At 40.7% G+C, this 21590-nt stretch overlaps 1 protein-coding gene across 4 annotated transcripts in view; it reads left to right on the forward strand.

The window, feature by feature from the left end:
- The window catches only part of MYOF (myoferlin), a 150191-nt gene that overhangs the window by 107768 nt on the left and 20833 nt on the right, over positions 1-21590 (forward strand). For all 4 annotated transcript variants that reach the window (XM_075935158.2, XM_075935159.2, XM_075935160.2 and 1 more), the window contains 10 exons: positions 2366-2508; positions 3149-3322; positions 5127-5238; positions 8392-8469; positions 11350-11531; positions 11628-11786; positions 11923-12021; positions 12302-12463; positions 12992-13157; positions 16417-16493. In XM_075935158.2, the coding sequence (XP_075791273.2) occupies positions 2366-2508; positions 3149-3322; positions 5127-5238; positions 8392-8469; positions 11350-11531; positions 11628-11786; positions 11923-12021; positions 12302-12463; positions 12992-13157; positions 16417-16493 (1352 nt within the window). The remainder of the gene's footprint in view (positions 1-2365; positions 2509-3148; positions 3323-5126; positions 5239-8391; positions 8470-11349; positions 11532-11627; positions 11787-11922; positions 12022-12301; positions 12464-12991; positions 13158-16416; positions 16494-21590) is intronic.

The raw sequence follows: 21590 nt of genomic DNA on the forward strand, positions 1-21590 counted from the left end.
ATCAGGACCTGGTGACTTGCTGACATCTAACTTTCCTAAGTGATTTTTAACTTGTTCTTTGTGTATCCTATCTTCTAAACTTACCCTCTCTCTGCTTGTATTCACTATGTTAGGCACACCTCCAGACTTCTCAGTGAAGACCGAAACAAAGATGTCATTGAGCATCTCCGCCATTTCCAAGTTTCCTGTTACTGCTTCTCCCTCCTCACTGAGCAGTGGGCCTACCCTGTCCTTGGTCTTCCTCTTGCTTCTAATGTATTTATAAAAGGTTGTCTTGTTTCCCTTTATGCCTGTAGCTAGTTTGATCTCATTTTGTGCCTTTGCCTTTCTAATCTTGCCCCTGCATTCCCATGTTGCTTGCCTATATTCATCCTTTGTTATTTGTCCTAGTTTCCATTTTTTATAGGACTCCTTTTTTATTTTGAGATCATGCAAGATCTCCTTGTTAAGCCAAGCTGGTCTTTTGCCGTATTTTCTATCTTTTCTACACAGCGGAATTGTTTGCTTTTGGGCCCTTAACAACGTCCCTTTGAAATACTTCCTACTCTCCTCAGTTGTTTTTCCCTTCAGTCTTGCTTCCCATGGGACCTTACCTACAAGTTCTCTGAGCTTATCAAAATCTGCCTTCCTGAAATCCATTACCTCAATTGTGCTGGTCTCCCTTCTACCTTTCCTTAAGATCATGAACTCTATTATTTCATGATCACTGTCCCCCACACTGTCTTCCACTTTCAAGTTCTCAACTAGTTTCTCCCTATTTGTTAAAATCAAATCCAGAACAGCTTCTCCTCTGGTAGCTTTTTCAACCTTCTGAAACAGAAAGTTGTCTCCAACGCAGTCCAGAAACTTATTGGATAGCCTGTGCCCTGCTGTGTTAGTTTCCCAACATATGTCTGGATAGTTGAAGTCCCCCATCACCACCAAATCTTGGGCTTTGGACAGTTTTGTTAATTGTTTAAAAAAGGCCTCATCCACCTCTTCCACCTGGCTAGGTGGCCTGTAGTAGACTCCTAGCATGACATCACCCTCATTTTTTACCCCTTTTAGCTTGACCCAGAGACTCTCTACACAGCTATCTCCTACGTTCATCTCCACTTCAGTCCAACTGTGTACATTTTTAATATATAAGGCAACCCCTCCTCCCTTTTTTCCCTGTCTGTCCTTCCTGAGCAAGCCGTACCCTTCCATACCAACATTCCAATCGTGCGTCCCATCCCACCAGGTTTCTGTAATACCAATGATATCATAGTTGTATTTATTTGTTAGCAATTCCAGTTCTTCCTGCTTATTACCCATACTTCTCGCATTTGTATATAGGCATCTAAGATACCGATTTGATCTTGCCTCCCTGTTGTGCCCTGACCCTCCTTTCTCCTTGCCATTATAGGCTGTAGTCCCCCCCACTTCCAACCCATCTCCCAGTCCCACACATTCAGCACTTACCTGTGGGCTTTGCTCACCTGTCCCCGTCGAACCTAGTTGCCTGCTCTGTATGAAATCACATTTCATTAAGCAGAATCCAAGCACTCATTGTCACAAGACAGCACTGAGGACAAAAGCTTAGTAGGATTTTAAAAAATGACTAATGTAGATGTGACGGCGCGTTGGGGGTCCCCCGTCTCCTGCACCCCGAAATGGCACAAACAGACTGCACCAGCCGGTGGAATAGAGGAAGTTTATTGCCTCTCCAGGATACAGCACAGCACAGATGGAATCTGGTCACAGAGCTGGGCTAGGATGCCTCAGGCCCCCTTGAGATGGGGGAGACTGGGCCCCTAAACTCCAGCCCCTTTCCCTAGGCTGTCTCCTCCATGCTCCCAGCCCGCAACTCAACTCACTCTCTTCCAGCCCTGCCCCCCAGCCAGGGCAGCCTCCACCTTCCTTTGTTCCTCTCCATGGGGGGTATCTGGTTCAACCAGTTTGGCATCACCTTTGCATAGTGAGGTTTTCCCTGCTGGGTCTTGCTCCAGACAGCAGAGGTCACCACAGCCCAGCAAGTACCCCCACTACGTCACAGTAGATAATGAGATATTTATATAGACAATGAGAATATCCACCATTATATTAAAAGGAAACTAAAATCTCAATCTTCTGGGCAGTGACATAGCCAGAATAAGAGAAGTGAGTGGGTTCCTACTTGGGGTGGGTGAGCAATACTCACTACTTTGGGGGGGGTAGGAGTGATGGAGCCACATCTCCCATTCCCAGCTAGCCTTGGAAGAGGGGGAAGGATCAATGCTTTGACAGAAGCTGCTGTAAAAGTGGGAGCCCCCATAAAAATGTGTATCCTGCACTCTCTTTCCACTTCACTTCCCCTTGCTCTGCTGTTTAGCTGAAAGATGAAAACTAACAAATCCTGTTTTAGGGTGGGAATATGGAATTACCATTCCTCCAGACAATAAGCCAAAGTCCTGGGTTGCTGCAGAGAAAATGTATCACACACACAGACGGCGAAGATTGGTGCGAAAACGTAAAAAGGATCCAAGCCAAGCAACAACAGGAGCAAAGGTAAATGGAACAGATTCAAAGTGTAGTTTAGAGTTTCTATTTCTTACTCATAATTCATTTCAAACACATTCACCTCTAAAATTACATATCTCACAGATGATAAGTTTGCTGAATGAAGAACAACATTCTGGTTCTACCCAAAGAAAACTATTTTAGAAGAACTTTATTTGACATGCAATCAGTTTCTCTTTCCTGCAGTAGAAGACTGTCTTTCACTTAGGCTATGTTTACATTATGACTTTTGCTGCAAGAGGCAATGCAAATTAAGCGTGGGTTAGCATTTTCTCGCACTTCATTTGCATACTTTCTTTTGTTCCATTTTTGTGCAAGGGTTTTTTGCGCAAAAACAGGCAGCGTGACCGTGGTTGTTTTGTGCAAAACAGCTACGGCCACGCCGCTTGTTTTTGTGCAAAAACCCCTTGCGCAAAAACGGAACGAAAGAGTATACAAATGAAACATGAGAAAATGCTAATCCACACTTAATTTGCATTGCCTCTTGTGGCAAAAGTCATAGTGTAGACATACCCATAGAGTTTATCTTGAAAGGGGTTGATTGTTTTTGCTGTAACTATTGCAGGCTTTTTGTAGCATTTAAGTAAGTAAAGTGTGGATGGTTTGTATTTCTGCTGCTGCATCCTAGGTAATGGCATCCTTTGAAGATAAAGAAGGATGGGAGTATGCATCTTTGATTGGCTGGAAGTTTCACTGGAAACAACGCAGTTCTGATACGTTCCGCCGTAGACGTTGGAGGAGAAAAATGGCTCCTTCAGACACTCATGGTGCAGCAGCTATCTTTAAACTTGAAGGTGCTCTTGTAAGTAGCAAAATCACAGCAGAAATTGTTTAATTAATAGGAAAATAAATTTTAAAATTAGTGGTGGAATATTTGCATGTACAGTAAAACACCAATAGTCCGGCATCCAATTGTACGGCACTCCCGATAGTCCGCCATCAAAATGGCAAGAGCCTAGTGAGTGAGCTTCAGCAAAAAATGAGTCACAAGGCAGCAGCGGCAGCAGCTGAACCGAATGAAACCGGACGGGACCGAGTCAGTCTGCCACTGGCATTGTGTGACTCTGGACAGTGCTTGTGCTACAATAAAAAGGGTTAAAAACACTTTATATACAATATATACTCTGTGTGTGTGTATATATATATATATATATATATAAACCATCTTATAGTACCTCCTGATAGTCCGGCATATCCAATAATCCGGCACCACCTAGGTCCCAAAGGTTCCGGATTATCAGAAGTCTAGTATTAAATACAGCAAGCTACCACATGAAGTGCTTTATAAACATTAAATTGCTGTGTGACTGAGGCCTTCATATGTTTCAAGGCCAGAAGGAACCATTATGATGATATCGTCTGACCTCCCGCATAATATTTTTGACTCCTAGAATTATTTATCTATTAGCATGTTGAGACTTGGCAACAGAAAGTAGGTGATCCACCCTTCTGGCAAAGCAAAGAAGATGGTCCAACAATAAAGCAGCTCAAGACAGTATATAAATCAAACGCATAAAGAGTGTGTTAGTAATAGGAATGAATAGGCATTTCCTCTGCTGAATATCTGCTTCTAGGCAAGGCAATCAAATAATTAGGGGATAGCACAGTATGAAAGAAAATAGAATGATATCTATAAGGTCACTAATAGATCATCAGGATTTATTTATTCCATAGGTTTATTACAGGATGCATTAAATACCCAAAGGCATTAACTAGGGAATAGTATAAAGAACATAATGTGAGAAAGTAATATATTTTACTACGATATTGGATACAGAAAGGGTGGTGGCATCATACTAGAGAAAGTCAAATTTGTGGAATAGTTGCTACATTTTTTCCTGTTTTGCATCATAAACACCAAAAAAATGGACATCCAGTTTATAATATTTATTTTCTGACCTTTACTTCCCTTGGTTCTGACTCCCATGGAATTTTGAAAATTAATTGTTTAGAGTCTCTGTCCCTTTCAACTCTATAAATATTGGACTAGACAGAGCGCATAGTTGCTACCTGCTTGTGCCAATGTGACTGAGGAGATAATAGTCACATTGGCAATAAAATAGTGCCCCAGCAATAAAATAGCTCTCCACAGCAGGTTGGCCAATGTAGAGTGTTTGCAGCCTCTCCTGTAGTAGGGCATGCCCATTGAGAGAAATGTGGGATCCTGGTACATTATGTTCCCTGGCTGTCCGGCCCTAACCATTTCTCTTTATTGACACAGATGTTAGACATTTTGAGGTCCCCGCAGCTCATGTTCCCAAAACAATTATTCCCTCTTCCCCTTCTGATTCGCCACACTGGAAAGTGGCCAGTTTATCCCCCAAAGCAGGCAGTGTTGGCTAGGAAGTGTACATGACCACCAGGCTGATTTCTGTAGTGCTCTTATTGCAACTTAACAATTGTCAAACAGCTTTGCCTAAAGCCAAGTATGAACCTCTTCTGCAGTACACTAGGCTTCATTTGTTTAGGCAGGTAAAGTGGTACCTCTCCTTGCCCCAACAGGCACAAATGAAGCCCACTATACACATAAGATGTGATTTACATGAATATTGGGTTATTTCTGTATATATAACTGTTAGTGAATTTGGTTTTGCATATGATTTTAGGGAGCAGACACTAGCCTCGACGAAGGAGAGGGGAAAAGTTCAGAAAAAACCAAAGAGTCTGCCACACGTGTATTTGGTGCCAACACTCCAATTGTTTCCTGCAGTTTTGACAGTAAGTTTTTGCCAGATCTGTTCTTAATGACTCACTTCTATTGCTATGTGTACCAATCATAGATAATCAGTAGCCAAGTAGTGAACTATATTGTTACCCCGTCTTTCTTCCCCTACGCCCTACCAGTTTATTTGTCTCACCCCTTGTTCCATTGTGTTACTAACCAAGATGGTAAATAGTTCGGGACAGGGTCTGTATTTTAACTATATGCTGATACAGTTCCTAGCACTATAATGGTCAGATCCCTGACTAAGGAGTAGAATGGCTACTGGAAGACAAATGATTGATAATAAGACTAATAAAGTTTAACTTTGTCTGTTTCCATCATTTGAAGATCTAAATATAGATTACAGAAAAATTAATAAAACTATTTGAGTAAACAGGACCAACAGTAATAAACTGGATCACAGAATATGGATCAAATAATCTCATAATTATATTGTCAGCTTTCACTGCCTTAGGAGTGCTTAGTTCCTATATTGCTATGTCCCATGCAGATATGTAATGTAGATGTTAGATAGGATGTACCATATTAGTAATATAGACATTTGTGCTATTGATCCTTCATTCACACTACTCTTTTGGAGCCAAATGCAGTTTTAATTGGCTACACAATCAAAGCAGCTAACCAGACTTACCCTTGCCAAATCTGAAAACAAAACCGAGCTGCATTTCAGCCTCAAAAAAAGAATTTCCTCTCCTGAGCAAAACATAATCTTAAGGATACAGTCAGAGAAAGGAACCAGAACTTTGGTGTACAAGCCACTTCATTGGTTTTCAGGTTTCAGATAGGATTTAACTCTGAAAATAAAAAGCCAAGCAAAAAAAGTCTCCAGAAGTTCAGATTTTCATTTCTATTTACGCTCTGATCTTTAGATGTTGAGCTAATAAAACTATTTTATGGAATTGTATTATTTCAAATAAAATATATAATATGCTTAAATCAGCTCCTGTTCCTTTTCAAGTCAGTGGCAAAACTTGCATTGCATTCAGTGGGCTCAGGCCTTGGCCCAAAATTAGCCACTGGACTGCACTGACCAATGTTTTGGCCTTGGGGATGAAAGAGAGGAATTAAAAAATGTTCAAAAATATATTCAAGATTAGCAAGGTTTGGGGTGAATCCTGCAGCTTTCAGTGCTACTCTTGCCTTCAAAGTTTTGAAGAGAGAACTGTTGGTCCTGACCTCTAATCTCAAAGAAGGGCCACTAGGATGATCCGAGGAATGGAAAATCTGTCTTATGAAAGGAGACTCAAGGAGCTTAGCTTGTTTACTTTAACCAAAAGAAGGCTGAGGGGAGACATGATTGCACTTTTTAAATATATTAGAGGGATAAATACCAGGGAGGGAGAGGAATTATTTAAGTTTAATACCAATGTGGACACAAGAACAAATGGATATAAGCTGGCTAGTAGGAAGTTTAGACTTGAGATTAGATGAAGGTTTCTAACCATTAGAGGAGTGAGGTTCTGGAACGGCCTTCCAAAGGAAGTAGTGGGGGCAAAAGATCAATCTGGTTTCAAGATTAAACTAGATGGGTTTATGAAGGGGATGGTTTGATGAGATAACATGATCTTGGTAACTAAGGGTATGTCTACACTACCCCGCTAGTTCGAACTAGGAGGGTAATGTAGGCATACCGCACTTGCAAATGAAGCCCGGGATTTGAATTTCCCGAGCTTCATTTGCATAAGCGGGGAGCCTCCATTTTTAAAACCCCGTTCGTTCAAACCCCGTGCAGCGCGGCTACACGGGGCACGAACTAGGTAGTTCGAACTAGGCTTCCGAGTTCGAACTCCTCATTCCACGAGGAGTAACAGTAGTTCGAACTAGGAAGCCTAGTTTGAACTACCTAGTTCGTGCCCCGTGTAGCCGCGCTGCATGGGGTTCGAACGAGCGGGGTTTTAAAAATGGCGGTGCCCCGCTTATGCAAATGAAGCTCGGGAAATTCAAATCCCGGGCTTCATTTGCAAGTGCGGTATGCCTACATTACCCCGCTAGTTTGAACTAGCGGGGTAGTGTAGACATACCCTAATTGACCATTCATTATCAGTGGGAAATAGGTCAATGGAGGGATGATAGGAGTTACTATAGAGAACTTTCTGGGTGTCTGGCTGATGAGTCTTGCCCACATGCTCAGGGTTTAGCTGATCGCCATATTTGGGGTCGGGAAGGAATTTTCCTCCAGAGTAGATTGGCAGAGGCCCTGGAGGTTTTTCGCCTTCCTCTGTAGCATGGGGTACAGATCACAGCCGGAGGATTCTCTGCATCTTGGGGTCTCCAAAGTATTTGAAGGCTTCAATATCTGAGATATAGGTGAGAGGATTATTCTAGGAGGGGTGGGTGAGATTTTGTGGCCTGCACTGTGCAGGGGGTCAGACTAGGGGTGTGTCTAGACTACAGAGTTTTGTCGACAAAAGTGGACTTTTGTCGACAAAACTATACCTGTGTCCACACTACCGCCGAGTTCTGTCGACATAATTTCGACAGAACTCAGCAGTTTTGTCGACGCTGGTAAACCTCATTTTACGAGGCATAACGCCTTCTGTCGACAGAGTTTCTGTCGACAGAAGGTGTTATTGCATGTAAACTGTCCTTTGCGTCTACACTACCATGTCGACAAAGCAGCTTGCTTTGTCAACAGAACTGAATGTAGTGTAGATGCTCTTTGTCGACAGAAGTTTTGTCGACAGTATCTGTTGACAAAACTTCTGTCAACAAAAGCCTGTAGTCTAGACGTACCCTAGATGATCAGAATGGTCCCTTCTGACCTTAAAGTCTATGAGTCTATGAGTCTATAATTACAGACAGGCCCATGAGAAGCTGCATCTGATTATCAAATTATTTTGAATAGAGTAATTTCTTAGTAATGTTTAAAGTCTCCTGCAGTTAGGTGAAAAAAAGCTGAACGGCTTCCATTTTACCCCATTCTAGGGATCTTCATCTACTTTGTACTGGTCTGAAGAAGCAATTTTCAAATATTAGCTTGATAGTATTAGTACATTGATCACAAATAATAATTTTAGTGATTGCTCATGCTTAGGTTGAGAAGCTATTGAATGCGTATTATAAATGCAAAATAGCCTAATTAAAGGAATCACATTTATTTCATTCTCACCCTACATTTGGCCTCTCATTTTGTTTTCTTTGTATAGGAGTGTATAGTTACCATCTTCGCTGCTACGTCTATCAGGCAAGAAATCTTATGGCTTTAGACAAAGACAGCTTTTCAGGTATGGAAAAAGCCTATTAAAGTCTCAGCATATTTCCATAATAACAAACCTAATCCCTACAATGAATGACTTGCTTCCACTATAGGATAGCTTGATTCACTGGCTATAGGCCTCATGGCAGTAATTACAACTTTACATCCAGAGCTGGCCAGCACATCCCCAAAGTACACAGTATTGACCAACAAAACCGGTGACTAATGCCTCTGAGGAATGAACTGATTCAGCTGTATCCACTTGAAAGCTCTGCCAGCTCCCCTTCTCAGTAGATACCTGTAGGGAGAATGAAGGTACAAACATTGACTGTACTTTAACAGAAACAATCTCTCCTGGACCCTAACTTCCCTTTTTTGGCCCAAAGCTATACAGTGTGTAACCCTGCCTGCCCCCTTGATAATAGTGGTGAATCAAGCTATATCTGCTTGTTGTATCAACAAGTTTTTGCCTTATCCAAAGCTTTTTATGACTTTACCACTAATACTGACTTGTATGGAAATTGAGTTGATGTGTACCTTACCACTAAGCATGAGTCTTGTTTATTTGTACAAAAGTATTCATTAGTGTTTAATTGTACAGGAACTAAAAATGTTTTCTCTCTCAGTAGACAATATTGCCAAATTATGGATCTTAAAAACTTATAAACTAGTAGTTTATCCATGGTAGCCAGATAATCAGATAAAATCCCTTTTACTCATGGTATACATTTGTATAATTTTGTCATATCTCCATAGGGAAAGTCTTAGATATTTCTTCCTATGTGTACCAGTCTGTATTTATGTAATCAGAGTAAACTAGTTAAGCAGTTACCCTAGTATTTAATGTTTAATAATTACAATGAAAATTTCTACTGTTGGGATACTGTATAAATATGACTTTGAATGTATAGCAGAGTAAATACACCATGAATGGGTGGGGGTGAGTTTTCATGGGTTTGTTTGTTTTTCCATGTTTCCATCTTCTTTCTTCCTCTTTTTTCCTTTGTATTATGAATTGAACATGTCTAGTGCATTCCATGATTTGTTATAAAAAGGTAGAATGATGTATATTGTAGCTGTGATGCTGTTTTCTCATATACTGTATGAGATTAATTTTTATGTACATCATATATGTCATTGTTTTTGGACTATTTGAATATACAGCAATTTAAAAGAAACTATGACAACTTCATATGGATAGTTCAAGGCTGGTATCTCAGATAGAAGACATATGTAAGCCTGAACTTACAAATTAGGAACTTACAAGTTGTTTGAAGAGTTACACAGAGTACATGCCACTTGGATTAGTTACTTAGCTAGAGACTGTTGAAGTTGACCTAAAGATAACCTTTAAAATAGCCTCTGGTGCTTGGTAATAGCAATTTGTACAGGAAATGTTAATATCCATCATCAGATACCTTCTTCAGAGATCCTGATGATTTAGAAGTATACCTAATAGTAGGCCTAGAACACTTTAATCATTTAGTTCTGATTCACAAGAGGAAGGGACTGCCATAAATAAGCATGTTTGAGACCAAAGCTTGATCTATGGAATAGCCTGGTAGAATTTATTGTTCAGCAACTAGTCAGAACTAGAATGATCTCTTTGTATTATTTATGAGTCCATGAAGTTGTATATCACCAGAGACATCATGGAAAAGCTTAGATGGAAGATATAGATCAGTAATTTTAAAAGGAAACTAGTATAGACAAATTTTCATTTTAGTTTTCAGACTCATTTTCTGATTCATATGACATTTTAATCATTTCACATACTGTTGTGGTCTTCAAGATTTGCACAGTGTAAAGCCTGCAATAACCAGACTGAATTTAAAAGTTCATCATCAGTTATATGTTAACTATTGCATTGTGCATCATGATGTATTGGTATATTATGAAAGGCTTTGAAGAGGGGACCAGATGGTTCAGGGAACTGGTAATGAAATATGGTGGGTTTTTTACTTCCAAGAGGTAGTTTCAAATCCAGGCATGCTTGCTAGTGAAAAATACTACTAATTGTGTAACAGCCTAGATTCTGCCACTTGATTCACCTATGTGGACCCCAGGAACATGATGGGTCTTGAGTGCTTTAGATAGAAAGGAAAAAAATTAATATTGTGATGCAGCATACGCATAGTGAAGAAACTTTTTTAAGGGAAAAACTGGAACACCTGTCATCACGGGGAATTCATAGATAAGTTTTGGCAGCTACAGTGGGCAATTATCAAGGGCAATGGTATTGTGTCTATTTCTTTTCCCCTCAGGGTTAGCTGTTAAGCAATCTTTGATCCTCAAGACTGGGTTAGAAATCTCACCAGAAATTTTACAACATTCCTTATATATAATCAGGCCAAAATTATTTATGTTATTAGGTTTTGTGTGATGGTGTTAGGGCACTTGTACTTCTGAGGCACGCTGGAACAGGAAGTAAACAGGCATGTGAAAATGAAGGAAAAATTTGTGAAGGTCCAGTCCAGATTAGTGTTCTTAGCTTGCAGGCATAGGTTCATAGTTAACACTCTTTCATTCCAGAGAGCTTCATGTTCATTATAGCAGATGGAGAGTTATGTACCTAGGTATTTCCACAGCACTTTCACTGTAGTGTCTATGAATATTACATTTTAGAGTTACATGCATGCACTGCTTTCAGTACTAGCAGGATAAGATTTTTCTAATCAATACAGTGGGATATTATATTTTTGTAATAGGGTTGCTTACTGCCTGCTGTCACCCCCCATAGGTGTTTTTTTAACGGATTGCAGCTTAAAGAATTTAACTGTTTAGAGACAAAGAAGAAAAGAAAACAATGTGAGCCAGATCTTCATCTTAATAGGCCAATTTTTACCAGCTGAGGATCTGGCCCTGTTTTTTTTAAATACATCTTCTAAGTCTTTGTATGGTCTTTCAGATCCATATGCTCATGTTTCATTCCTCCATCAAAGCAAAACAACTGAGATCATCCATTCAACTCTGAATCCTATGTGGGACCAAACGCTTATATTTAATGAAATTGAAATCTATGGAGACCCACAGACCGTAGCACAAAATCCACCAAATGTGGTTATTGAACTTTTTGACAATGACCAAGTGGTATGTAAAATTGTTTGTCTTGAGTCCCCTTTAATTATTTCCTTGGAGATAGCATATTAATTACGTTTATTATTTCTGATTGGTCAATTTGTCCAGGGCAAAGATGAGTTTCTAGGAAGAAGTATTTGCTCACCTATGGTAAAGCTAAACCCAGAAATGGATATCACACCTAAGCTTCTCTGGTATCCTGTAATGAATGGAGGCAAAGCTTGTGGGGACATTCTTTTCACTGCTGAACTTATTCTTAGAGACAAGGTAATTTAAAATATATATATTCTTCTAATATGAATGATAGACTGAAATAACTACAGTGGTGTATGTTTACTATATACAGAATACTCTTGTTTAAGAAAAAATAGAGAAACTTGAGCTTCTGTGCTTGTCTTCATAGAATGGCTCCAACCTTCCAATTCTTCCATCACAAAGAGCACCAAAACTTTACATGGTACCTCAAGGAATTAGGCCTGTTGTTCAGCTCACTGCTATTGAGGTATGCTGCTTAAATTAACTGAATATAATTATAGGAATTTCCTCTTATAGCTAGAAAATGTCTTTATATATTTGCTTCCAAAAGTAATGTCATAATGAAATAAATACAGATGACTTATTTTTCAGTAGAGTATCAACAACATTTTTTGGTAAATCACCTTAATATATGTCAGCTATACTTTATAATTGGAAAGATATTTTTCTCCCTTCCAGTTAGTATTTCAATATCACATTACTAAGGCATTTCCCTTAGTAATGCCTATACTGGATTTTATTTACAGATTCTTGCCTGGGGTTTACGAAACATGAAAAACTACCAAATGGCTTCTGTTACTTCCCCAAGTCTCATTGTAGAGTGCGGTGGAGAAATGGTGGAGTCTGTTGTGATAAAAAACCTCAAAAAAACACCAAATTTTCCATATTCGGTTCTCTTCATGAAAGTGGTATGATGTTAAAATTACATTGCAAAGATCTTCATTAGTGTTAAATGTTCTATACGCTGGATTTCATTTTTAGTGTAAAAAATCACTGGAAAGAACAAGCACATTCCTTGACAATGTACGACATGCATCTTTGAGTCTGAAAATTCTCAATGATAATTAAACATTTCTACACAAATGCTTATAACAGAATATATTCCCATTTATTACTAATCAATATGACTATGTTGATGATCTGTCTACAGCTCAGTCCTAGGTATTTATGACCTTCATCACTGTAATATCTGAGGCTGAAGAAATCCTACACTGAGGCAATACATGTATTTTAAAAAGATTATTATGTTGACCTTTAATTAGTATGTCATGGAGTTGTATGATGTATGCAAATATACATTTACAGTTCATGGGAGTTCAGTATTAAATTACCAAATCTGTGACCCGATTCTGTAGTATTTACTCAGGCAAAAATGCTTTATTCTCATCTACCCTGATTCTAAGCACAAGCAACTAACCTTCATTTTTCACTTTTAGCTTTTGCCCAAAGAGGAGCTATATACTCCATCACTGGTTATTAAAGTGATAGATCACAGACAGTTTGGACGGAAACCAATTGTGGGACAGTGTACCATTGATTCCCTGGAAGACTTTCGCTGTGACCCCAATGCTACTGAAGCAGACATTGCACCACAACTAAAAGGTAGGCAGCTAGAAAAAGATAATTCTCCTTTCTTGAGGAAAATTGGAGTAATCCATCTTGAATATTCACTGTATATACTGAATAGATTTATAGCCATCTAGTGTTAGATATTAAGTTGGTGACAGTGTGGCTTGAATGGAAAAGCAAACTCACAGTTTTAATCACCAATGTGGTAATCTATAGAACAGTGGTTAACAGCTGCCTCCCAGGTGGTCTCGCAATGCTTCTGCAGCCTCGTGGTCAGTGTGCAGCTGTGAGTCTGCAGCATCAGCTCTGGCCAGCAGGTGAGGAGGTGAAGAAAGCAAACTCACCCCTCCCCACCCGTGCAGGCCGCAGAGCTACATATGGAGGATCGTTGCCACCATGGTAAGAGCAGGGCGTCCCTTGGTTGGTCCTGTGGGGCAGGCAGCAGGTTGGGCTATGCGGGGCTCAGCCAGGCAGGGCTGGCTCTTGTGGTGCACGAGTGGCCGGTGTCCCCTCCCTTCCCCAGCAGCATGTTGGGCAGCACCGTGCCCAGCAGTGGTGAGAGGAGACAGTGCTGGGGCTGAGGACCCTGAACACACAGGCTGCTGGTGGGGGCTTCGGGCCCTCTGGGGCTTTGCACTCACGGGGTCTTGGTCTGGCAGGAGGGGCCGAGCTGCAGCTTGGCCCCTGAGAGTGCCATGGGCTGGATCACTGCAGGACCCCCATCCCCTTCAGGGCTGGACACCCCAGGGTCACCTACCCACTCCCACCTTGCTGTGCCATGCCCAGCCTTTCTGCCCCTCTATTTCCCTGAACGTCCCTCTCGAACCACCTTGACTCCAGTCCTATTCCCAAGGGCACTCTGCTCCCCATCTCCCTGAACCCCCTCAGCCACTCTGTCCCTTAGCTTAAGCCCGAGGCACTTCCTACCCCCATCTCCCTCACTCCTGGCCAGATACCCTACTCCCAGTTCACTTCTGCATCTTCCCTCCTGGCCAGATTCTATACCCTCTCTCCTAGCCAGACACCCTACCCCCAGCCTGCTCTCTTGCACCCTCCCTTGCTCCTGCCTCCGGCCAGACATCCTACTTCCAGCCTACTTCTACATCTACCTACCACCCAGACCTTGCACCCTCACCTCCCTCCCAGATCCTGCACCCCATTCCTCTCACTGGCAGCCCTGTCATGCATACTGAACCCATCGTTTTTATCCCCACCCCAGAGCCTAAGGGGTTCCATAAAATCCACTAACTCCAGAACCCCAGAAAAGTAAATCTGGCCTATGGGAAGCCCTGAACCTCAGTCCCCCCTACCCTTCCCTTTACCCCGTAGGGTTGGCGTGCCGGAGGAATAAGATGTCTCAGTTAGGGACCACATAAGTGTGGGTTGGGTTTTTTGGAGGAGGGTTTTTTTTTTGCTTCTCATTTGTGTGGTCACCAACTGATTTTTTTCTGTGGGTCAGTGGCCTCCCAACCCAAAAAAGGTTCCCCACTCTTGCCATAAACAAAGAAAACATTTTAAAACCTTTTGTGTTGGACATAAATTAATATTTTATTTTATTTAAAATGAAGTTTGATAAACTAACTTGAGAAAATTAAAGCACTTAATCTGTTTAATAATTTAAATTAAACCAGTCTCCCTAGCTGCAGCACTAGCAAAATGGCTTGGGTGTACAGGCAGTCCCCGACTTACGCGGATCCGACTTACGTCGGATCCGCACTTACAAACGGGGCTTTCTCGCCCCGGAGCTCGCAGGCAGCGGTCCGCCACCTCAACCTCCGGGGCGAGAAAAGCTGCTCTCGGTGCCCCGGTCTGCTGAAGACGGTCCCCAGCAGACCAGGGGCACCACGAGCAAAGCCCCTATCTTGTACATAACCCGGGGACTGCCTGTAATATTGTAATTAACAGAGAGTGTCCATTAGCAACTGGCAGTCTTCAGAAAGGTTAATATTGAGCCAGATGGTCCATGGGCCATAAAGTTTGAGAACCACTGCTATTAACCCTAGAAGAGACAACAAACTATATGGAAATGTCAGTATTCCTACAACAAACAGTGTCAGATTATTGGAATAGCTGGTACCTTCAAAAGGTTTCTGTAGCATGTGCACACAATATAACTGCCTTTAAATGACTGTTGTAATTGGTAGTACTGATATAGAGAACCACACTCAGGGTATGTCTAAACTACACCCCTTTTTCAATAAAGGCATGTAAATTAGACATATCAAAATTGTAAATGAAGCCATGATTTGCATTTCTCGTGCTTCATTTACATAATGGCGGCCGCAGTTTTTTTCTAAAAGCTGCTTTTCAAAAAAAACCCCGCAGAGATGCCCCATTTTGAAAGATTCTGAAACAGGATCGGGATACAGGATCTTTCGAAATGGAGCATTTCTGTCGAAAGATCCCTATCTTGACCGCTTTTTTTTCCGAAAAGCGGTTTTTTGAAAAAAACAAAAAACAAACCCGCTGCTGCCATTATGTAAATGAAGCATGGGAAATTCAAATCCCAGCTTCATTTACAATTTCAATACGTCTAATTTACATGCTTTTATCAAAAAAGGGATGTAGTTTAGACATACCCTCAAGGAGAGAGATAAAAGATTGAAAGTAAAGAGGGAGTTATTACAAAGATGGCTTTATATTTTTATGGTTTTATATTTATATTTTCAAAGTCATTGTTTATTTAAACCTCCCATTTTTTACTTAGTTTATGTTCAGTGCTCCTTAGAAAGCCATCGTTATTATTCCAGAAAATGAATGGAAATACCACAGTAGCTTTTATTTTTAAAAAAGGAAGTAGCATGGAAACATTGGACCACATGCACCCACAACTTGTCGACACATAATGGACCACATCAGTTCACTCTACTGTACCATCATATTATACAGTTAGGCCACCATTTTTTCCATTGCAACCCATTATGGGAAAATTTTTGAAAAAGCATAAATGGCAGGTAAGAGTCTAACATTCGTTGACTTTCAATAGACTTTAGGTGCCAACCTGCCATTTGCAGCTTTGAAAATGTCCCATTACTGCTTATTTTTCAAACTCCATTGGATTTGATGTGTGTTTGTGTGTGAGAGAAAAATACCTATGTAACTAATACTTGCTAATTTCTTTAAAGAGCTAATCCTGAGTAGCAATTAACAAATGTTGGCAAATAATTGCTTGCTTTAAAAAGCCAAACACATGCCAAATACATTCTTTTACATCTTCTATAACATTTGAATTTAAATTCTGATAGTGAACTTGACCAGCATATTTTAGCTTAGTAAAATGTTTAATTTACAGTTAGCCTCCTGTCAGCTATGCCTCGTCGGGATGTGGTCATTGAAATGGAAGACGCACAGCCACTTCTTGCAGCTCAGGTAATCTTTGCAATTTGATGTTTGACTTTCATATTACAGATGCATGATTTACTAGCAACTACTTAGTATGCATCTCTGAATTTCTATAAGCTTTTCTGGCATGCTGCCCAAATCATAGGAGCATCTGTAAAACTGGGGGAGCCTTTTGGATTGTCACAAAAATTATTTTGTGGCGGGGAGCAAAGGAAATATTTTAATTATTCCTATCTTTTTCTTACGGTTACTATTAAAACAATGTATTATTCTTCGAGTGATTGCTCATGTGTATTCCAGTATGTATGTATTTGTGTGTGTGCTGTTTTCTCAACTGTTGGAAGACTTTCCCCTACAGTAACCATCAGATTGGCTGTGGTGCCCCCTTTGATGACACCTCACGGTATCACATTTATAACCCTGCCAGTCCAACTCCTCCTTCAGTTCCTTCTTTTCACCAGTAAAGGTCATTGGAGATTCTGACTTCTTGCTTCGCAAGTAGTTAGTCTCTAGCATAGCATTCTTTTGCTGTTTTTGTTGTGTATATTAGTTGTTTGTTCGAGTTACTTAGAGAACTTAGTTCAGGGTTTCTCCATCCCCCCACATTGTTCTTCCTCCTGGGGCATACAGTGGCCTCTGGGCTTCAAGCAGTGTACAAATTGTGGCAAGCATATGCCCAGAAGGGATCCTCACACTGCGTGCTTGAAGTGTCTTGGAGAGAATCACCTGCCAGATAAGTATAATAGCTGCAGGGGGGTTACGCCGGGAATCAAAAAGGAGAGAGATCAGCAGCTTAACCTGATCTTCATTGAGTTAGCACTTGTGCCTCAGCCAGCCATTCCGATGCCGTCGGGTGCACAGAGCACCGGTCTTGGAGCACCGGTCTTCAATACTGTGCCCTGAAGAATGGCATCAGCACCATTCCTCAGTACAGAAGGTGGGCTCATCCTCCCAGTAGTGGTTCCATTCCTAAGTGCCATGCAAGAAGAGGATGGAGAGGGGCCTACCCCCTTGCAGGAGGTCTAGTAGGGCCCTGGAGTTGGCTCATACTATATCCAGCTTACCAGGGCTGAGTGCTTTAGCCTTGGCCCTGTTGACTCTGGCCCCATGGGCGGCTCCATTGAGTGAGGTGTTGGTGGACTCCCCAGTGCCAGTGGTGGTGATGTGGACTTTGACCTTTCCTCCATGCTGGACACATTTGAGTAGTGTGGGACCTCACTGAACTAACTGTTTGAAGCTCAGCATCTTCCCTCAATTGCACTGACAGTGATGGCATCAGCAGGACTGGTTTTGAGGGCATCAATGGCACTGCTGTCTGCACCTGTATGCATGGCACTGATAGTGTTGACACATGGAGCCTATCTGGGCACAAGTCTCAGCGTCAGCCTTCCTAGTATAACCCACACACGAAGGCTATGTCTACACTGGCGCGATCTTAAGCCAGATGTATGCAATTGAGGCTAAGCGTGGAATATCGCCAGATTTGCATATCTAATGAGTTGCCATTTTTGTGGAAGAGGCTTTTGCGTCAGAAGGAGCATCTACACTGCCCCTTCTTGCACAAGAAAAACCCTCTTGCACAATGCTGTTACACTGATTATTTTCAGGAATAACTGAAGAAGAAACACTTGAAGAAGAAACAGTTACTTACCTTTCGTATCTGTTGTTCTTCGAGATGTGTTGCACCCACTTCCCCTCTGTTGGATTGTTCTGGCAAGAAGTAGCTGATGCAGGAGTTGGGTTGCAGTAGGGATGTTAAATATCGGTTAATTGAATAGTCGAGTAACCTTATGAATTCTTATCAGTTACTTGACTATTCTGTAGTCTTGGGGGTGGGGCCAGCAGCCAGCGTGCTCGGGCTCCACTCCTGGGGAGCCTGCTGCCACTCTGTGCTGCTGCCTCTGGTACTGAGCTGTGAGTTCCAGGAGGGAGCTAGTCTGTGAGGGGAGCCAGCTTAAAAACCAACTCCCCTCATGGACCAGCTGCCTCCTGGAACTCCAGCTCCTCTCTGATACAGAGACAGCAGCGGGGGGTGGCAGCAGCCCTCGTCCAGAGGGGAGTCTGAGTTCCCTGCCCACCTGGCTCCTATACACTTTAAATGCAGAGTTGCAGTGGGGTAGGTCCCGGACCCAGCACAAGCTGGGACTAAGCAGGGCTGCTGGCCTGCCTGCTAAAAATGTATTGGCAAGGGAGAAGGGAGAAATGCATGTAGTCTATAGCATTAACCTATGAGCATTTGCGTAACGGTTAATCGACTACACTATTACATCCCTAGTTGGCAGGGGTATAAATGTGGTGCCACAAGGGGCGCCACAGCTGACCCAATGGGTACTGCTAGGGAAAAGTCTTCTGATAATCGCACACACAGCATGTACCCACATATTTTGGAATGGACATGAGCGACACCTTTCGAAGTACAATAGTTACAAAAGGTAAGTAACCATTCTTTTCACGCAAAGTAGAGCTGAGTGAATAATTAGTCATGTTTTCTTAATGAATTTATTCTAGTCTCAGTTTATTCTGTCTGTTTCTGAATTACCTGTGAACAGTTTATAATTTTTCAAATTAATTACTATTCCAAATTAGTCCCTAAATACCTTTGATGAATAATTTGTACTCTCTAGGTCATTCATGAGCACTTTGTTGTAAGTGTTCAAATATGAAATTCTGGAAATATTGATTGGCTTGATTGGACTCATAGGTCATATGGCAAATTTCTATTTCCTGATTAGATGAGTTACACTTAGATTTAAGTTTCTGTTGTGAATATTACAAGTTCTAAATCTGTGCTCTCTGAATATTCTTGAATATTTGCTTACAATTCAAAATGTTTTTATGGCAACACTTGCCCATATGCTCATTGTCCAAACTATTCATAGATAGCAACTACAAAAGCCAAAGTGAGTTCAACAGAAACCGCAATTGATGTTGAATTCAAGTTTTTGAGCAAGCACTTGCCGAACATTTTTGACAAATTTGCCCAGATTTAATGCTTAACATTCTGACTCAAAGTATTGCTTCTGTTCTTATTTGCCTTTTTTTGCTTTTGTCGTTGGGGTTTGCAGTTATGATGTGCATTATATTTTTGAAATGCTTTTCCTGCTTTACTGAGGATCCATTTCTATGCAATCCTCTTTTGTCTTTCACAACTGCTCTGTAATTATGCTAAATAAACAGAGTCAGTGAAAGCAGCAGATGTTTATCACTGGAATACCAGGAGTGCTGCCAGACTAGCCCATAGATATATTAATATGCTCAAGCAGCTAACAGTATAGCTAACAGCATACATTCACTCCGTTCTCCAGCCTTTTACTGACACAGTCATATCTGGAAACCATTTTCAGTTTGCATATGGCTGACCAGGTGCATCAAAATACCAAAATACTGAGTTTTTTATGTTGTTTCTGTTTTAAAATAGTTTACCCAGTTTGGCTTGAAGGTTGAACTATGGATGTGAGAAACAGAAAGAGAGAGAGGAGTCAAAGATATATTAGCAGCAGCAAGAGAGGTAGTAAGAAGAGTATAGGGTTTGGAGGAAGAAATAAGCAACACAATTTTTAATTTTAGCCACATTAAGCTTAAATTTTTTGTGAGATATTCAAGTGATGCCAGATTTATGGAAGCAAGATGAAACAAGGAGTAGGTAGAGGCATGCAAAATATAGTACCAATTAATGCTTTCCAAACATTTTAAAAATAAGCGAAATAAACAAAATGCAAAGGGAGGAATTTCTCTGGTTAATTAAGGTCTTCATGCAGTGCAAAAGGATCGTAAACCAGCCAGAGATAGTGGAATAATTCTTTGTCTTACACAAGGGAACTCTCTGCCTCCTCCTGCACTGTCTGCCCCTCACTTTGGGCACAGTGTGGAAGTGAAGTGATTTGAGGGGGCATAATAAAGAATTGCCCAATCCTCCACTGGTGTAAATTTGAGTTGCCACTGAGATTTGATGCCTGTGAATCAAAAAGCCACAACTGGCTCTCTTCTTTCCCTTTGAAGGAGTAGAGAATCAAGTAGCTTTGCAACTCCCTGAGTACTGTGACTATCCCAGACTCATATCAAGTGAAATGTTTCTGCTGTCCTAGCGTATCGTGTACTTCTTTTTCCTTTCTGTCTTGTGGATCGTGTACTGTTCTGATTCTTTCAGTAATCCCATTACACAATCTTATTTTATAAGTACTTATAATTTGGTTACAAAAGTTTGTTCTTCATTAAAACCCGAGGTCAAACTGATATTAGGTTTGCAAAATTTGTCCCTAAACTTGTAGCTTTTCACAAAAATTGTTGATTACAGATGTTTTTATTAACAAATTTCTTTAAAAAACCCAAGCAAAACAAACAGATCCAACACACTTCAAAACATTAAATTGTGCAGGCTCTTAGTCCATAATTTTAATAGCAATTTTTTTTCTTAAAAAATAAAAACAGAATGATAACATTCATATTCATATGTTTCAAATATACAGGAACTTTTTCTCTTCATGTTTTTTCTTATGCACATCCATATTAAAATTTAGTATAAGTCAACAGCTTCAGGATTGACTGTTTCTTTTTGTTGGTTTGTGTGACTCCACCTTTTATTTAATACAAGTTATAGTTTTTTAATATTAGAAAGGCCATAAAAGATAACATTCTAGAATTTCAGAAAAGTTCAAACTCGGATCCAAATTTTGTGGTTTGGCCTGTTTCTAATGTGTTCAATGAATATACTGTACACAGCTATCTTCTTTTTTCACTACTCTTTTGAAATCTTAATGTCAGAAAGGGCAAACTCAGTTAGAAGACCTCATAATAATGATTTGCCCTCTATTCTGATTGCTCACACATAGGGACTTGATGTTTAACATAAAATAGTAGGAAAAAGCAAGCATTTTCTGCTAATCATGTCAATGCTTTCCAAGTTCTCAAATCCATATTGGGAATTGCACATCTAGGGTAAAAGTCCCAGTCAAATCAATGACAAAACTTTCATTAACGTCACTGGGACTAGGATTTCACGCTTAGAAAGGAAATTTTATAAATACTATATCGTGTGCTTGATGACTTGTTTTAGAGTTGGATAGCAATTTAGTAAATGTACTATTGTATTGCATACACTAAGGCTGTGTCTACACTGGCATGATT

This window comes from Pelodiscus sinensis, chromosome 8 (genome assembly GCF_052426305.1).
Source record: "Pelodiscus sinensis isolate ZL-2025 chromosome 8, ASM5242630v1, whole genome shotgun sequence".
NCBI classification, from domain to species: Eukaryota; Metazoa; Chordata; order Testudines; family Trionychidae; genus Pelodiscus; species Pelodiscus sinensis.